The 18,970-nt window shown below is 37.6% G+C and overlaps 1 protein-coding gene across 5 annotated transcripts in view; it reads left to right on the top strand.

Annotated features, from left to right (window-relative positions):
* The window catches only part of map7d1a (MAP7 domain containing 1a), a 76,365-nt gene extending 57,670 nt beyond the window's left edge, over positions 1-18,695 (top strand). For all 5 annotated transcript variants that reach the window (XM_059338552.1, XM_059338553.1, XM_059338551.1 and 2 more), the window contains 7 exons: positions 1,246-1,426; positions 4,551-4,655; positions 8,444-8,494; positions 8,596-8,656; positions 11,057-11,138; positions 11,503-11,738; positions 17,763-18,695. In XM_059338552.1, coding sequence (XP_059194535.1) covers positions 1,246-1,426; positions 4,551-4,655; positions 8,444-8,494; positions 8,596-8,656; positions 11,057-11,138; positions 11,503-11,738; positions 17,763-17,773 — 727 coding nt within the window. In that variant the 3' untranslated portion in view covers positions 17,774-18,695. The remainder of the gene's footprint in view (positions 1-1,245; positions 1,427-4,550; positions 4,656-8,443; positions 8,495-8,595; positions 8,657-11,056; positions 11,139-11,502; positions 11,739-17,762) is intronic.
* Positions 18,696-18,970: the final 275 nt, after the last annotated feature.

The following is an 18,970-nucleotide window of genomic DNA, read 5'->3' as shown; positions in this document are numbered from 1 at the left end:
ACTACCCATTACTTTCTTTTTCCCAGACAGAAGGTCATGAGGGGGGTTAGAGGAACTATTATTAAAATATGCATTTGAAATGTCACATTTGAGAGAATGCTGAAGTATTTATGCAGTTTTTTTGCTGCTGTGATTTTTTCCCCCCTGCAAAACAAACTGTACTTTAAAAAAAGTGTCTGTTTTCCCATGTATCAAATGAAAAAGACATGAGTAAAACTAAACAGGAAGGCTCCATAAACTATCATAGCAGCACATGTATGTTTTGAATGAGACCTCACTCAACACTGGCCATGATGTATGCAAGCATTAAGAATTTGATAGCCTGTTGGCTGGTTCTAACCACAGCTAGTAACTATTTACAGCTTGGGAACTGATGTGATCTCTTGTTGGCACTCATACTTCCAAATATATTTTTTAATAAAATCCCCTTTTGTGTCACTACTCTTCTAGTACACACCATGAGTGAAAAATGACCCAAATCCATTTTTTAGCTAAGTAGCTTGCTAAGCTAACTACTTCTTGGCTAAGCAGTTAGCAAAGTAGCTTGCTAAGCTAACTACTTAGCTAACTTATTGGCTAAGTAGTTAGCTTAGCAAGTTACTTAGCCAAGAAGTTAGCTATGTAATGATACAAAAACGTTTTATCTTCATAAAGTATGAGAGGCAAAATGGAAATAATGATATGTTGTTATCAAAAACAAGATATTTAAAGAATACTTAATATTCAAGTTTGAGCGAATGCTGAAGTATAGTATAGGCCTACAGTTTTTTTGCTGCTGTGTTTTTCCCCCCTGCAAAACAAACTAATTGGAAAAAAAAGTGTCTGTTTTCCCATGTATCAAATGAAAAAGACATCAGTAAAACTAAACAGGAAGGCTCCATAAACTATCATAGCACATGTATGTTTTGAATGAGACCTCACTCAACACTGGCCATGATGTATGCGAGCATTAAGAATTTGATAGCCTGTTGGCTGGTTCTAACCACAGCTAGTAACTATTTACAGCTTGGGAACTGATGTGATCTCTTGTTGGCACTCATACTTCCAATTGTTTCCGTCTCCTTAAATAGTTTGGTCTCCTGTGGCTTTGAGCTTCAATGTCAACCCAGCAGAGTTGGTGTAAACTAAAGAGGAATAGAAAAGAATCCTTTACATTTTTAAATTTTTTACTGCTTGCAAAGTGTTTGGCACATGGTGTTGTGGATGGAAAATACTAACCCTCAGCCTTATTCCCAAACTCTTTAGGGTCCTGAGAGAGGAGAGAATAGCAAGGGAGGCAGAGGAGAGGAGGCTCCGGGAGGAGGAGGCCCGAGCCATGGCGGAGGAGCAGCGGAAGAGGGACGAAGCCCAGCGTCTGCTGGACGAGAAGGAGGCGCAGGAGAGAGCCAAAGCAGAGCAGGAGGAGAACCTACGCCTGCAGAAACAGGTAAATATTGACTGTCAACACCTGCACAGAAAGCTGTAATGGAAGTCTTTAACCCTTTGGAGTTTGAGGCTATTCTGTCGGTTTTTGACTCTTTTTCATTCTGCCTGTATAAACCACTTAAAAAGTGTTCACCATGCACAGCCTCACCTATATGACCTCATTATTATTTTTTTATTTTGACTTACTGGATCAACATTTTGAACACAGAAACACACCAAGAAAAAAATACAAGAAAGAAACCAAAAAAAACATTTAAAAAAAACACAATGAAATTACAAAAACACATAAAAGCAGTCAAAAACACAGAAATCACAAAAAAAAATACAAAAAAACACACAAAAAATTACAAAAGACCCCACGAAGATAACACAAAAATGCACAAAAACACACACAAAAATACAAAAAGAACCCCAAACAAACATGAAAAACACAATAAAATTATAAAAACACTCAAAAACACAGAAATCACACAAAAAATGACAAAAAACACAGAAAAAACAGAAAAACACAAAGAAAACACAAAAACACGCACAAAAAACACATAAAAAACGAACACAAAAAATTGCATTAAAAATGCATTGAAATGCTGAATGTACACTACAAAATTCGAAAAAAAATCCCTGCAAAAACTTCAGTAAAATCATGTTTCACTTGGTCGAGGTGGTTTTAACCTTTGCTGAAAAAGAGTTGACGCGCTAAATGGAACATGGAAACTTCTGGAAAAGCCAAAACTTTAGAGTTCAGCTGACAGCAGCAGAGCTCTCCGGAGGGTTAATGAGGTCGGGTGTTAATGTGGTACAATGCAGAGTTCTGTTTAGACAGTTGAGGGAAGGAACATGCAAGTAGTTCAAGTCCAAAGCAGTGGCAAGGACTATTAAGCACCACTGTGACAATTATTACTGCATTTCTAGTCAGGGCCCATTCAGACCAAATCCAGCAGTGCAGAGGAAAACCACAGCAGCCTGTGATGGAAACGCTGAAACAGAGTCAACTGTTGGAGAAACACGGTCGGAAGTGTCAGTGCCAATAAACAGTAAAAAAAACTATGACGTAAAAAACAAAAACAAGCACTTACACTTAGTTTGGTGTTTCCTGCAACAAGCACCAGTACAAGACTCAGTCCTTCCATCTCCTCTTGTCCAGCTGCTGAGAATGAATGAAACTCCCTGTAAGTCAGGGGTCTCACATTCAAAATAAGACACAAAATGACCAAAATAAGACACAAAATGACAAAAAAAAGACACAAAATGACAAAAAAAGACACAAAATGACCAAAAAAGACAAAAAAATGACCAACAAAGACACAAAATGATTTAACAAAAGACACAAAACGACCAAAAACAAAATTATTTTTAAAAAGACACAAAATTATTAAAAAAGACACAATTATTAAAAAAGACACAAAATTATTAAAAATAAATAAATAAAAAAATAAAAAATATTTTAAAAAGACACAAAATTACCAAAAATAAGTAATTAAAGGGACCTTCCACACACAACACGGTAAAGTGCCATTCATATAAAACTCACATTAAACTTTCATATCAAGGTGGGGGCCACAAAATATCATCACGAGGGCTGTAATTGGCCCGCGGGCCGCAAGTTTGAGACCCATACTGTAAGTGTTGCAATGGTGGAAAAATAGTTCACAATTAACAATGCTCAGATTATGAATTGAGAATCTTGGTACTTGTAGAAAAAGCGGAAATTGAGGTGAAAGACTAAATGAATGAATAAACCAAACTAAATCAGTGAGTTGAATCATTTGCATGCATTTCTCTCATCATTCCCAGGCACTTTGCCCATCGCACCACAAAGTTAAACGCTCTCCTATCTTAGGTAAACAAAGTTTGTGGTGTTTTTCAGTCTCACTTGTTTACTGTCGGAGCCCAGCTGCTCACCTCACACTGACCTTTGTTGATAACGCCGGCTCGATCAAAAGCACAGTCCAGTATTTCCTACGTCAGTGGGATGTTGCTGTCCTTTAAAGGCAAATATTAATCCAAACTGGTGAGCCGGTAGCTCCAATGAATGCAGCCTTTTTCCTTTTCAGTTTGTCAAATAACCATTATGAGCAATATTGACTCTTCTTCTAATCAACTCCTGTTGCTGGGCAGAATGGAGGTTGATTAGAAGAAGCAGATTTCCACGAAACAGGAAATGTGGCTATTCATTATGGTATTTGTTTATCCTGTTGACCTGTAACATGATCATGACTAAAAATTAACCCCTTGATTTCTGTTTTATCTTGTGACAACATTTTAGATTTCAATTTTGCTTTATTTCAGAGAAATGATGATTATAAAAACTGCACTCACTACAAAATCCAACTGACAAAAAAAGACACAATTATTTAAAAAAAAAAGACACATAATTACCAAAAAAGACACAAATGACTGAAAAAAAACTAAATTACTTAACAAAGAAACAAAATGACTCAAAAAAGACACATAATTACCAAAAAAGACACAAAATTATTAAAAAAAAGACACAAAATGACCAAAAAAGACACAAAATGACAGAAAAAACCCTACATTACTTAACAAAGAAACAATGACCAAAAAAAGACACATAATTACCAAAAAAGACACAAAATGACAAAAAAAAAAACACAAAATGACAAAAAAAAAAGACACAAAATGACAGAAAAAAAACTAAATTATTCAACAAAGAAACAAAATGACCCGAAAAAGACACATAATGACCAAAAAAGACACAAAATGATTTAAAACAGACAAAAAATGTGTGCAGAGCTGCAACATGACCATGGCTGGCTCTGTCTAATCTCTGGAGTGGTTTGTTATCCAGCTCTTACACTTTGCCACCCCCTTGTGGTCTTTCACACACATAACATTTGTGGTCAAACGGGATCCAACATAATCATGAAGGCTCAAGTATTGTATTTCGCCTTGAATGGTCCTCACGAGGCTGTAAATGTTGAAAATAGATCTTTTTGGCTCAAAGGTAGAGGAAAATATCCCTTTTGTGGTTGTAAACAATAATTGCAGGCAGCAACCACACCCTTGTTACGTAAAAGGCATGTTATTTTGGCTGAGTTTTTTTTTTTCCCCCCCTTCTGCCGGCATTAAAATTGTGGTTGGATTCTCGCCTGTGTGTGTTTCAGAAAGAGGAGGCTGAAGCTAAAGCCCGGGAGGAGGCGGAGAAGCAGCGCCTGGAGAGGGAGAAACACTTCCAGAAGGAGGAGCAGGAGAGGCTGGAGAGGAAAAGGGTAGGCCAAAGCATCTGTCCTCCCATCATTGGATTGTTTTTTTTTCAACCAGGTTTTAAAAGTCACCAATTTGGAAACCGAAAGATACAGAAATTTAAAAAGTGTGCCTTTTAACCTTTTGATTATAAAAAGTCTCAGGTGTTTCTAGTTTAATATTTTCAATTTCAGCATCAGTTTATAATTCGTGCCAGTGTATGTTCAGTTTACTTTGGTTTTAGTTACAGAAGTCCCAAATACTTTCCTCACACTATTATATTCACTGTGTATGCAGTAAAGTCGGTTTAACACTTTATCCGGCGAATAACTATATCAAAACTGGGTCCCCATGTCTCTCTGTTTGGTCGTAGAACCACATGGATTTCTTCCAGCTAATCAGCAAAGATCAGGCTACGTCACAGGCGGTGACACCATGACATCTGACCAATCAGTATGATAATAATATAATAATATTAACTTTATTGACCTGGACCTCCAATGTAAAAATCTGCAAGTAAAAATGCAAAAGAAATCTGCAAGAAACAGTTGTACAAACAGAGTTATTCTTCAATGACTTTGCAAATTTCCTAGATTAAAGTGGCAAATCTACAAGAAAAAAGTTGCAGATTTACAAGAAAATTTCTCACAGATTCACCACTTCAAATCTCATAAATCTGCGCATTTTTTCTCGTAGATTTGACACTTTAATCTTGTAAACTTTTTTCTCAAAATATTAGCCTCCCCTGGGTCCGTATGTTTTTTTTTTTACACATTCTGTCAGTATGTAATATCCTCCAATATTCTCTAGGGTTGAAATTGGGAATTTGCAAGTATTTCAATGCGTGCCCTATTAGGGGTTAAACCCCCTAAATTGATTTTAAAATGTCCAAGGCTGCTCTCAGCTGCATGCATCTCTCACAGTAACACAAAATTAATTCTGTAGTCATTTCCATGAGGCTCTCCTCCCCCAGCGGAGGTATTATATTCTGGGCTATGTTCAGTCTGTGACATGACAAAAGCAGGCTTGAAAGTTGAGTCCCTGAAACCAAGATGAATGATGTTTTTGGCTTATCCTGGATTGCTTGTCTGCATGCCATGATTTAATAAGGCTTAGACCGTGTGTCGAGCATGAGGCTATATTTAAACACTAATAATAATGGAGCCCTCCGTCTGCCAATCATTGTGTGTGGATTTGTGCTGATATGTGTGTGCGTTTTTTTTTTTTTTTGTCCATCTACTGAAGTATGCCACCCACATCTCCAGCAGGCTCAGGCCTCTGTGTGCGAGCTAAGCCTTTCTTTCCCTCTCCTCATCTTCTCTCCATGTGAGAAACGCTCTTATCGAGGCGTGCCAGGTCTGGATCAGCCTGCTCAGCCTGGTTTCTGGCTGGAATTAGCCCGCAAGAACGGCATGTCCTCTGCCCCTAAGACTCACTTCTTAGTCACACTGTTCTGCCCTACAAAGCCTAACTGCAGTAACTACATTTGTGGTTGAAATTGAGTTATAACTGAAAATTAACTCCTTGATGTCTGTTTTATCTTGAGACAAAGTTTAAATGTTGCTTTATTTCAGAGAAATGATGATTTAAAAATTGCAGTCACTACAAAATCCAACTCAAAACCAAAGCAGACAGCAGTAATTGCACTTTGACTGTGATAAAGACAAGAATAATAGAACAAAAACAGTTTCATTTATAGGGAAATTATTATCTAGATCAGCGGTCTCAAACTCAAATTACCCGGGGGCCGCTGGAGGCAGTATCAAAACGACCAAATAAAGACACAAAATTAATAAAAAAATACACAAAATGATCAAAAAATGCATAAAATGACATTAAAAAACGAAATTACTTAAAAAAGAAACAAAATTACCAAAAAAGAGACACAAAATTACCAAAAATCACCTACCTACCTGTAGCACATTTAGCTGGCCAGTTAAAAAATGTTAAAAACTTTAAAGCAGTTTTTCTCAGTTTTACCCTTTGTGTAGTTAATGCAGTTAGGCTTTGTAGGGCAGTGTTACGAACCGATTTCTACCAAAACTAACCGGCCTCCACTTGTTATCGCCTCAACAAAGAGAGGTTTGTGATCAGTGGTTAAAAGTGTCCTCAGGGGCAACACAGTAACCTATTAGACAAAGAAGAATCTTTAGTCCTGAGGCAGACATTCTGCAGCCAAACTACATGCCAAAGCCATGAGTGTGTGAGCTGTCCATGAATAATCTTGGATCTTACAAATGCTTCTCTTTTATGAGTGGCAGCTGCAGATCTGGTCCTGCTGTCCCAGGCTAGCTGTGTCCTCAGACGAAGGTCGCATCTTGCATCAAACCTCTGCTTTTCTTTGCACACAAAGCAGCTTTTAGCACCGTATAGAATTTTCTTCCTCCATCCTACTGTTCACTGTTGGACCATCCTACGCTGTTGTTCCAGCTGAATACACAAGTGCTGCTTCATCATTATTGACACAGCCCTCCACCTGGAGACACAAAGACCTCAGTTTGACTCGGTGCAGTCACTTCAAGTATAATGGCCTTATAGAAGAAACTTTTTTTTTTCCACCGGTGAAGAAAAGCAATGAACAGAGAAATTTAAAACGTTAGTTTCTTACAAAACAGTCTGACAAGGTGTGTGGGCTCAGTCTAGCCCAGCAGGGCCAACTCTAGGCATAGGCGACATAGGCGGTCGCCACAAAAAATTACATAAAATTAAGCAAAAAAGGACTCAAATTGTCCAAATTGACCAAAAAGACACAAAATGGCCCAAAATAGAAACAAAATGACCAAAAAAGATGCAAATTTACCACAAAATGATCAAAAAAGACACAAAATGACAAAAAAAAGACACTAAACGACCAAAAAAAGACATTAAATTACCAAAAAGACTAAAACACATGAAAATTTTAACACAGTGGAGACAGAGCTGACCCCCAGTATTCATCTCGCGACCCCAATTGGGGTCAGGACCCCAAGGTTGAGAATAGCTGGAGCCTCATCTGCTGGAGGGGCGCCGCCAGTCACCAGACGTGTGGTCATTGCCTTGCCCCCCTTTAGATGGTCAGATCGGTGTCACAAATCATTGCCTTGCCCCCCCTTTAGACGGTCAGGTCACAGTGACAGATCATTGCCTTGCCCCCCCTTTAGACAGTCAGATCGGTGTCACAGATCATTGCCTTGCCACCCGTTTAGAAGGTCAGATCACTGTCACAGATCATTGCCTTGCCCCCCCTTTAGACGGTCTGATCGCTGTCACAGATGTCAGGTCACGTCAAGTGACAGACACGTTACATTTTGATAAATCTCACAAGATAAAACGGCCGTCAAAGCTCTCCGGTGAGCAGTATCGAAAGAGACGAAAAGAGGAGGAGGAGAAGAAGTCCCAATGTTTTTTTAAATGCTCTTTGTGTGAAGACGTTTGTCTTAGCTTGCTAGCTAGATTGAAATAAAGCAACGCTAGCTTAACACAGTTAAGCACATTTTTCGCGGGGTTTGCTTTTTCATTGTCTCTCTTGTCTCTAACTTTGTTAGCGGTCTCCAGCTGTGCTTCTTTGCGAATTTACTTGTAAGTTAATGATTATATAGACAGACAGTTGTATTATATAGCCATGGTTGGCACCATGGACCAAGGCCCTGAAACAGCAAGCGGAGCTGCTCAACACGAATGGATCTCGCCTAGGGCACTTACACTAACACAGTTTTCAACAACTTAAAATCTTTATTTCTGAACTTTACAAACACCCAGCACAAAATCTGTTATTGGCTTTTTTTCCCCTATGTGGCATTTTCCTTTTCTTATTCCTTATTCTTTCTATTCTCAGCGTCTGGACGAGATAATGAAGAGGACACGCAAGACAGATGTGGGAGACAAGGTACATTAGGCTTTCTGTTTTCAACAAGACAAAACAAAACTTACCACTACTTACTGACTTACCACTAAAAACGACAATTAAATTATCTCCCATCTTTACAGAAAGAGACAAAGTCCTCCCCTGTTACAAACGCCAATGACAAAGAGGCAGAGAGCAGCAAAGGTAAGCAGAACATCTGTCTCAACTGGTCTGCCTTTTACAAAACCTCCTCAAGCGATGGAGGGGAAATCATTAACCCACTACGAGCCTTTAATCTGCAGGAACCATTAGGGGAACTGTCTTAACTCATCTCCCATTAAAGCAGGGGTCTCAAACTCACGGCCCGTGGGCCAATTGTGGCCCTCGTGACAATATTTTATGGCCCTCACCTTGATATGAAAATTTAATGTGAGTTTTATATGAATGGCACTTTACCGTGTTGTGTGTGGAAGATCCCTTTAATTAATTAATTTTGTGTCTTTTTTTATTATTTTTGTCTTTTTTCTCATAACAATTTTGTGTCTTTTTTTGGTAATTTTGTCTTTTTTTATTATTTTTGTCTTTTTTCTTATAACAATTTTGTGTCTTTTTTTTGTTGGTATTTCTATGTCTCTTTTGGGAGTAATTTTGTGTTTCTTCAGTCAATCTTGTGTCTTTTTTTGGTCATTTTATGTCTTTTTTTGGTCGTTTTGTGTCTTTTTTTTGTAATTTTGTGTCTTTTTTGTCATTTTGTGTTTTTTCAATCATTTTGTGTCATTTTTTGTCATTTTGTGTCTTTTTCTAAGTAATTTATTTTTTTTCTGTCATTTTGTGTCTTTTTTTTGTGGTAATTTTGATACTGCCTCCATCGGCCCCCAGGTAATTAGAGTTTGAGACCCCTGCATTAATGTGTTATCAGAGAAGGGATTTAAACAAAATAGGCTGTTTCTGACTCATTTTTTTGCAGATGAACTTTTTTCTTTTTAACCTATCCTACCTTTAGGCTAATTTTTATGACACACAATTACACCATCTCTCCTCCGCTTATTTTACCACTTCCATATGTCAGAATAAACAAAATCGCAGGTACTTTATTGTACTTTTGTTCTCATTTCCCATGTGAGTCAGCTTCACATCGGAGCATCTTGTATAAAAGGGTTATTAGATTATATCTCTTCCTCATATCCTGGACAGCTGCATTTTGAGTTTTTCTTCTCCGTACAATAGGAGCCATGTGTGCTCGCTTGCTTGCTTGTCCAAGCCGTGGGACTGAGGGAGTTGGAGAGGAAGAGTGGGCTCATGTCAACAGCCTACAGCAGTCATCAGGCATTTACTTTTGACAAAAGTCGTGACATGTGATGCCTGGAAAGGCCTTACTCGCATCCACTCTTCCAACAACTTCTAATTATGGAACAATACTGTGCTTAACACAACTAAATTAGGGAGCATATATCTCAGCAGACCCTCCTTTTCTAAGCTTCCACGTCGCGTACAGTAGATGAGTCAGATGATGGGGATCCATGTGGTCTGCGAGTCTGTGGCAAAGTTCCCCGATGCAGGAAGACATTAGCCAGCCACTGATGTGGTCGGAGGCCTGGCAGGCGTGCCTCCATTCTAGTCAGGGGTGTGGAAATCTGTCCTAACCACAGCCATATCCTCAGTAGAGCTGAGTAAGGGGAGATCTGGGCTACACAGGAAAGATGCCCCAGGAAAGTCTGGCTTTTCTTTCCTGCCTTAACGCCTGACACAGTTCAAGGAGGATTATTAATAGTGTTTGTTGATCATGAAGGGTCGAGTCAGACACTAAATGTGCGTGATCAGGCTCTGGGGCTGCAGCTGGGAGAGACTGCTGCAGGAGGAATGTGTCGCTCCGACTCGTTCTTACTCTTAACGAGCCGCCGTCCCCCGCAACTCGTTAAGAAAAGCCGAAAAGTCGCTAATTATAGCAACAATGATGCTAAGAGATCAAACAGAGATCGCTAAGTGAACACCTCCTGCAGCAGCAGCACATACACACTGTACTGCTGCAGGGCTAACTGTTAGCCTGTTGGCAATTTGCAGACTGGACGCTAAGGGGTTAACATCCCCTCCGGCTCTGCAGCTGGGAGAGACTGCTGCAGGAGGACTGTGCCGCTTAGAGTCGTTCTTAATGTTCTTAACGAGTCTAAGTAAGAACGAGTCTCCAATAACACCAGATTAAGTCGCTGGATTTGTCTCCAGACGCTTTCTTGAAAAATTGTCGCTAAGGGGGTCTGAGAAGTCGCTAAATATAGCAACAAAGTTGCTAAGTTGGCTACATTGCTTCGCTGGCTTTTACAAATGGCGCATGTTGTTGTGGATCCGAGTACTACGTCACATCCTGCTTAGCGATCTATCCAATCAGCAACCAGGCTTTTTTCAGGGGAGAAAAAAGACCCTGCTCTTCTACAGGGACGAAAAAAGTCCAGACAAAAGTCCGCTCCGGACGGCTCATATTCAAATTAGGGGCGTTTCGGCGAGTGAGACCCGCCTCATTCTGGGTATTGCCCGGTAGTGGAAACAGCCCCAATGTTGGTGTGCATGGTTTACAATAATTCAGTGGCTGTTCTACTTTGTTTCCTCCAGCATCTGTTGAATATCAGCCAAAGCCAGAGGTCAACCTGCCCAATAACAAGACCGAAAATGGACAGACCAACGTCAAAGAAAGGTAAAACCAGTGCTTCTTTTCTTTTGTGGCTTAAAAAAGATTCTTTGTGCTCACGTTGATTCAAGACCACCATGTACGGTATAAAACTTGTGTGCCAGAAAAATCCTTAATAAAGTCTGCAGGACGTTTGTATTGTTGTAAACTATAACGGAAAACACAAGGAGCCACATGAGTCCGACCCACAGTAAACAACTGTAACACTGGGAGAGATTTGGTTTCTTGAAATGTTTACTCTTTGTATCTCAATACGCTTCTCGGGGTAGTTTCCAGGACTCCTGTAAGAGGACGCTGGTGGTGGGATGACTCATATGTTGCATGAGTCAGTTTGGCCCATTTTCTGCTTTGTGTCTCCCCTCTCCCACAGCCCCTCAGTCCAAGTGGTCAATGGGGTCCAGCCTACGAGACATGAAAACGGTCTTTCCACCATAGGAGACACTGCCAACTTTGGAGACATCATCCAGCTGGCCAATCACGGCAACACCACTAACGGAGCGCGGGACAAGTCTGAGACCAGCATGGCCGGAGAGCCCATCCTCACGTTTGACAGCGAGGAGTCGTTCATGAAGAAGGCGGGCCCCATGAAGCCCCAGCATGTCGCAGGTAAGGAGTGACACACTGCTTTACAACACACAAGAGGGGCCACAATACAAACAATCATGATTTAAAGACTTTAGACCTTAAAGTAACTTAATATTAACAATGGCAATAGTTCAGTTCAGTTCAGCTTTTATTTCGAACATGTGCGAGTAACACAACAAAGTAAACACAAAAAACAAATACATCCAATGAGAATAATCAAAACAAATAAAAATAAAATAAAATAGCAATAGTCAAAACAAACGCTGTAATGTGAACGCAACATGTCCGAAAAGGAGTAGGATGAAGCATATGCTTATTTAAACCTACCCCTTCTCCACTACTCAATTAACACTTTTTTTTTTTTTTTCCCTAAACATACATATTTAAATAATACATATTTACAAAAAAATAATAATAATACATTTTTTTTTAAATAAATAGATTACATAAACAAATACATGAATAATTTATCATTTTAAAAAGTGAAAAGTAAAAAGTGAGTAGAAGACATGATGGATAAAAACTATAATAAACAACAATGAAAGTACCACAGCAGGTGAGCCGGTGCAGAAAAGGCCTGGTGACCCTTTTTATTCTGTGGGTTGGTGGATATAAAACTATGGCCAACAGGTGATATGCCTGGATAGCATAAAGAATCCCAAAGTGGTGGGAGTCAAATAGTAGTCGACAGATACAGGTTTTTTTACATTTACATGATAAAAATGACACAATGATAACAAATGTTACACAAGTCTCGATTTAAACAAAAAAATAAACATTTTTTAACAAAACAAACAAAACATATTAACAGTTGGATAGTAAACAATGTGTATGTTGTTCTAGGCTCTAGGCGCCTCAGATGATCCACATATTTGATGTGTTTTTCTTTTTTCCGGTATCAGCAGCAGCTCACCAGAGAATGGCAGATGTGAACGCACGCATGTAAAAAACGCAAATATCAGCCCATTATATTGGCCGGCCAATATATTAGTCAACCTCTAGAGTCAAACTGTCCCACTGCTTCCAAAGTTCACAAGGAATGTAATGCTACACTCAACTCACAATTCCCTACAAATACTGATACTGGGTTGACATTTTTTTTCATGATTGTTTTACCATAATGACACTAAGAGCAGATTATGTGCAGAAAAAGAAATCAAAAATATATATTATTTTCTTGAAGTAGGATGTCGAACAAGTCAAGTCAAAAGTAGGTAGCTATTACAAAAAACTATCGCAATTTAAAAAAAAAAAAACTTGAATTTGAATTATTACATATTTTCATATCAAATTAACTGTCTTGCAAAGGATCGTTACATTCCTAAAGCTCACCAATTAATTAATGAATACCTCATATCTTTGTCTACTCCATAAACAGAATACACTTACAAACATAATTAAATACACTGTTTTTGTATGAGAAGTTGTGGGTTAGTAGTAGTCCTACCATAGTATTTCTTGCAGGACAATCTGAGAGAAACAATTTCAGGCAGTACAGTTGACAATAACATGTTAACTAGTAGAATGAATATGTACTTGTCGGTGGATTCTTTTTTCCCCTGGGCAGAGTCAGGCAACATGTTTCCAGTCTCTATGCTAAGCTAGGTGCTTAGCATAGCTGCTTGCTGTAACCTTTATATTTCAATGTGGGATTCCTCTTCTCAAAACTATAACCTCATGTATTAATTCTAAAACTCAAAACCAACTAGTGCACAGGAAAGGTGTAGCTTTGTCTATCGTTACTAGTTAAAATCCAGCAGCAGTGTTTCACATAAACATTAGCTCCTAACTGAGCTGTGAATAACATTCTTTTAGTAGTCCCAGTGGAAATAAAGGCAGACCTTTTTCAAGGTTGGTATAGTTTAAAGAGGGCCTCATTTTGGGCTTAGTCCAACGTTTGAGAAAACATGAGATAAGGCGTCATTGATCCACAAAAACAAGGTTAGAAACAAAGAGCTGATTACAGCCACTATACTAACTATTATTATCCAGACAGCCACATTTTCAGTTGAAGGATCTGGTTAGAGTGCCAACAGACTCCATACAAATTGTTTTCTTGCCTCATATAAAGTAGCAGCAGGTAGAGCGTAAACAATTAATCCAAATGGCTATAATTTAATGGTTTGATTCTGCAAACTGTCTTTTTAATTTAGAATTTAATTTTTTTTTTTTAAAAAACTTTATTTTTTCAAAAGGCAATACACAATGAACACAACAACAGACATACAGTCATAAAACCCCATCCCTCCCTCTCATAACCAACAGTCATCTCTGAGGGAAAACAAATACTTGACTTAATAAAAAAATTAAAAAAATTAAATGTATTAATAAATAAATAATAATAATAATTATAATAATTACATTTAATAATATTAATAAATAAATAAAAAAAGGGGGGGATAAATAAATAATAAAACAACAACAATAATAATAATAATAAATAAATTATATTAAATAATATAAATGAATAAATAAATAAAAATAAAAAGGGGGGGAATAAATAAATAAATCATAAAACAATAATACACAATAATAATAATAATAGTAATAAAAAGAATAATAATAATAATAATAATAATAATAATAATAATGAAAGTATACATAATTAAAATTAATTAATGAATTAAATGACAACAAAAATAATAATAATAATTAAATTAAATAAATAAATAAATAAAAATAAAAAGGGGAGAAATAAATAAATAATAAAACAATAATGCACAATAATAATAATAATAATAAAAATAATGAAAGTGTACATAATTACAATTAATTAATGAATTAAATAACAACAACAAAATAATAATAATGAAATAAAATGAAATTGACAGTTTAAGGCCGAGTTATAAAACGTGGCCACCATCCTATTTCTCTCTCCCAATGAATCCATAACCACAGTACTCTAGCTGTGGTAAGACTGAAGCCATTCTGCAGGGGGATTGGTAACAAGCCTGTGTGCTTATTTGCACCGAGACGATTTTACACTTGGCCAAGTTCACATGACCCAATAAAGAGCGCGGTAAGGGGCACCATAGTTAGTGCTGTTGTTTCTGGCACGGAGCGGCTACCATCCTGATCTTGTACTTCATCTAACGTGCAGCTCGTCCCCCCGGAGCGGCTGAGTACCCCCCGAGGAGAGGGTGGTGTGGCTCGGAGACTCCATTTACACCCTGCAAAGGGGTGGAGATGAGATATGGAAGAAATAGCACAGGGAAGGGTGAAGAGAAACGGGGTATCTTTATACTGATGACAGCTTTTATTCAGCAGCCTCACTGACTTGGGCTTGCACCCAGCGAGGAATTCCTAGAATAGCCGAGGCGATGAGGAGATCCTATCCACAAGTGCCTCACTGCTCGGGGTTAGAAACAGGACCCCGAGGCAATTAAGCTGCATATCACTCCTCACTCCACCCCCCTCCCAGCAGCAACGTCAGCAGCACACTACTCCCCCCTTCTCCTGCTGGATCTTAACCTCCACCTGTTAGCCTGAAGACAAGCCAGCAGGCACAAATACTAAGAAAGCAAACAGAAGACACGTTTGTGACGTCTTTGCCCAAATCACATTAATTATTATTATTTTTTTAAACTTTGTTTATTAAGTTTTTTCACAATAAAACACAAACATACAGGAACACTCAGAACAGAATCCCCACCCCAAAAAGTAAAAATAAATAAATATATAGATAGATAAATAATAATAATGATCAATAGATGACTAGATCTAAGACAATATAAGTTAAGTATGTCAAATCACATTCATTCTTTGGGTCAATATCACTATAAAGTGCCTTTTGGTGTCCTCATCAGAATTGCCCAGTCATCATGAAAATGGAGCAACATAATGAAACTCTGAGGTCTTATTATAAATGGCCAAACATTTACACACTTATCAGTACAATGAAAAGTCTCCTAAAATGTGTTTTCCTTCATTTTATACTGTTTTTTTTCATTGGATGCACGTGATTTTGGCAGCATGTCCCACACACTGCTCCGCCTACTACAGTGTGTGTAATCAGTGGTTAAATTATACTAATTCAGAAAAACAATTACATGGGTATATTGTCCGCAACAAGATATTTGATGAAATGATTAATTTTGATCATATATATTTTATTTTCATAATCATTTCAAACATGTTTCACGTGTCCCTGACATGTCAGTCCACCCTGTTAAGAAACCCTCTGACGCTTTCAGTGATACTTTTCTCGTCAATTTGTTTTTCTTTAATGGACAATGAAACAGTGGCTAGTTGCAAAATTAGTATTTACGCTTATATTTAGTAATTTTGATCACAATATGTGTGTAGCTGAATATTGTCAAGCTTAACATGTCCACCCTGTCATAGTGAAATATCAGGTAATATAAAAACATTTCTGAAATCTGAAATATATTTTCTAAACAGTAAACAGTCAACTTGCTAACTGAGTCACGTTGCTAACTGAAGGTCCATCCATGCTAAACTAAATGCTAAAATTAGCCTAATATGTTGACATATTTTGCTGTTTGCATGTACATTGTCTGCCTGTAGTTACTTTATAAAAAAAAGTATTGCATTTCTAACAGCATAACCTTAATACAATAAATATGAAATTAAATGGAAAATCTGAACTTTTTTTTTGGAAATGGGGGAGTCTCAAAGCCATCTTCTGTTGATATTGACTCCTTTACTCCTTCAGTCTTACGAGACGTCTGCTTAGAGAGAGCATTCTCTCTTCTCATTTTCACTCTTGTAAAGGCGGATACTTGAGACGCCTTTGACCTGGCAGGACATTTATGCGGTGCTATGATTGGGAATATTGATATTCGACACTGATTGAATGTCGTTTCATACGTATTATGTGTATTTCGTGGCGTACGTCCAGGGTTCATTTGAATGCTCATACATGTCGGGAGCATGGGCTTTCTTGGCCCCGCATGTGGTGTTGTCGGTCAAATGATCCAGTGTTACATCAATTAACAACTTATTTAAATGTTGGCTACATTTTAGGGCTGGGCGATATGGTCTTATCCCAATATATAGAATATAACGATATATAGATCCCAAAGTCAAAGCCAAATATGACATGAAACTGTTTATTTAGGGGAACATAAATACTGTATAACAAGCTAAGAGTAAGAGTAGTAAGAGTACCTTAAAAAAAAAATCAAAGCTCCATACAGTGCACATTTAAATAAAAAATAATCATAATTATCATAAATATATATATATATATATATATATATATATATTTCAGATATATCGATATAAAAGATATATCGATATGTTTTTAAATGTGATATGGAATTAGACCATATTTCCATATCACATTTAAAAACATATTGATATATCTTTTATATCGATATATATCGCTCAGCCCTAATATGGAATATATCGATATAGTTCTTTTTTTTTCTTTCTTTATATATAAAAAAAAATGCTGCCCTTAGTAGGGTTTGTCATATTTAGTTGTTTTGTAATGTTCGTTATTCTTTTCTCATATAAATATATTTATTTCAGAAAAAGATTGGCCCATTTTATTGCATATATGTAAGGTATTTTTTTTATTAAAATGCACTTTATTGAGCTTTGATTTAAAAAAAAAAAAAAAAAAAAAAAAAGGGTACTCCTGTCGTTATACAGTATTTATGTTCACTTAAATAAACAGTTTCAATAAAACTACTTGTGACATGTAATATTTGACTTTGACTGATTATTTGCTCTCACTTTGCGCTAAAAAATATCTGGATATATATCGTATATCCATATTCAGCCCAAATATATCGGGATATGACTTTTGGTCCATATTGCCCAGCCCTATTCCATATCACAATTATATATTATATCGATATATTGCCCAGCCCTAGTACACTTAACTATAAGATTATTTCTCTTGTGCACTCATGTTAACAAGACAGTAAATGTTAATGGGTTCAAGCCTTCTGCAACAACATCCTTTTGCATTAAGTATTGTCACAAGGTCAAAGGTTAACATGCCACGCCGTTACTCATATCAAAGAGGGAGAGTGCTGCTGACCTTTGACCTTTTGCTCTCTGCTTCCTCCACAGAGGTGCTGTGACGTGTCCCAGTGTTGATCTGCTGGTCGCCTCAGGCCGCCGACCTCTCCCCGCCCTAACAACGCTGCTCGGGGAGCCCCGTGACCCGTGCCAACCTTTTTCTAAGCCCCTGACAGCAAACATACGTACTTCTTTCAGAAGATGGATCGGGCGGCAAAGATGACGGAACAGTCATCAGGACACGAAAGACAGAAAAAAAGGATGGAAAGGTGCATAAAACACAGATGCATCAGTGTTATTTGTGAAAGATCTTCATGGCCATGCACCTTAATACTCCACAGTATCATCCTGAGTCATTACTACGACACGCTGAAGTGTTTTTTTTTGTTTTGTTCTTTAGTTATTTAACTGAAAGAGAGAAATATAAAAAAAAAAGACTGGGTACATTTGTGAATAATGTAAATTAACTTTGTGTGATGGACAAAGGAGAGATTAAAGGTCTGTGGATTAAAGTTGTCATTTACTGCTACTCTAAGAGAAACCCAGGTATTATACTGTACATCCTGGTCTGTATAAAGCTACCTGTAACAGTTTTTTTGTAAAGTTAAAAATTGAGAAATCTGGAAAGAGATTTAAAAATGCAATTTCACATGCAACAGCTTCTTACTGTGTGTGAGCTTCCTGTCCGCTCAGACCTCCACTATGATTGATTGTACGCAGAACTGGATGTAAAAAAAAAAAATGAGTGTGCAAACTTCAAAATGTCATTTAAGGTCAAATCTCTGTTAACAGGGATTAACTCCACTATTTTTTTTTTTTCATGTGCAAGCATGACAACGTTTTCTCTCATTTGCATTGCAGAGATTCCATGGACTCATATGTATCTGAAATGCTGGTGTGTGTGTATATGCTATAATTATTTTGATGTGCGTTACAAGGTCAGTGGGAGTATCTAAAGTCTTATTAAAGACAAGCTGTCCAGTCTGCCGTCTCTGCATCTAATTTGTCTTGAATAACAGCAATTTCATGAAGTTATTATTCGCTGAAGATGGAAAATAATACAGATGTTGTGGATTCAGTGTTGGATCTCACTGTTAAACACTCACAGGTTCATTCATCTAAAACAGCCAGAGGAACTGATCATCATTTGTTATTAATTTGACACTGTGGGAATGTTTTGCACTATAGTTTGACTTGTTTACTCCTGAGGCTCAATAATACTGTGACTGTGGAGGGGAAATGCCGTGGCGGAAGACAGC

The sequence above is a fragment of the Centropristis striata genome, chromosome 8 (genome assembly GCF_030273125.1).
Source record: "Centropristis striata isolate RG_2023a ecotype Rhode Island chromosome 8, C.striata_1.0, whole genome shotgun sequence".
NCBI classification, from domain to species: Eukaryota; Metazoa; Chordata; class Actinopteri; order Perciformes; family Serranidae; genus Centropristis; species Centropristis striata.
This window is presented reverse-complemented; position numbering and strand designations above follow the sequence as displayed.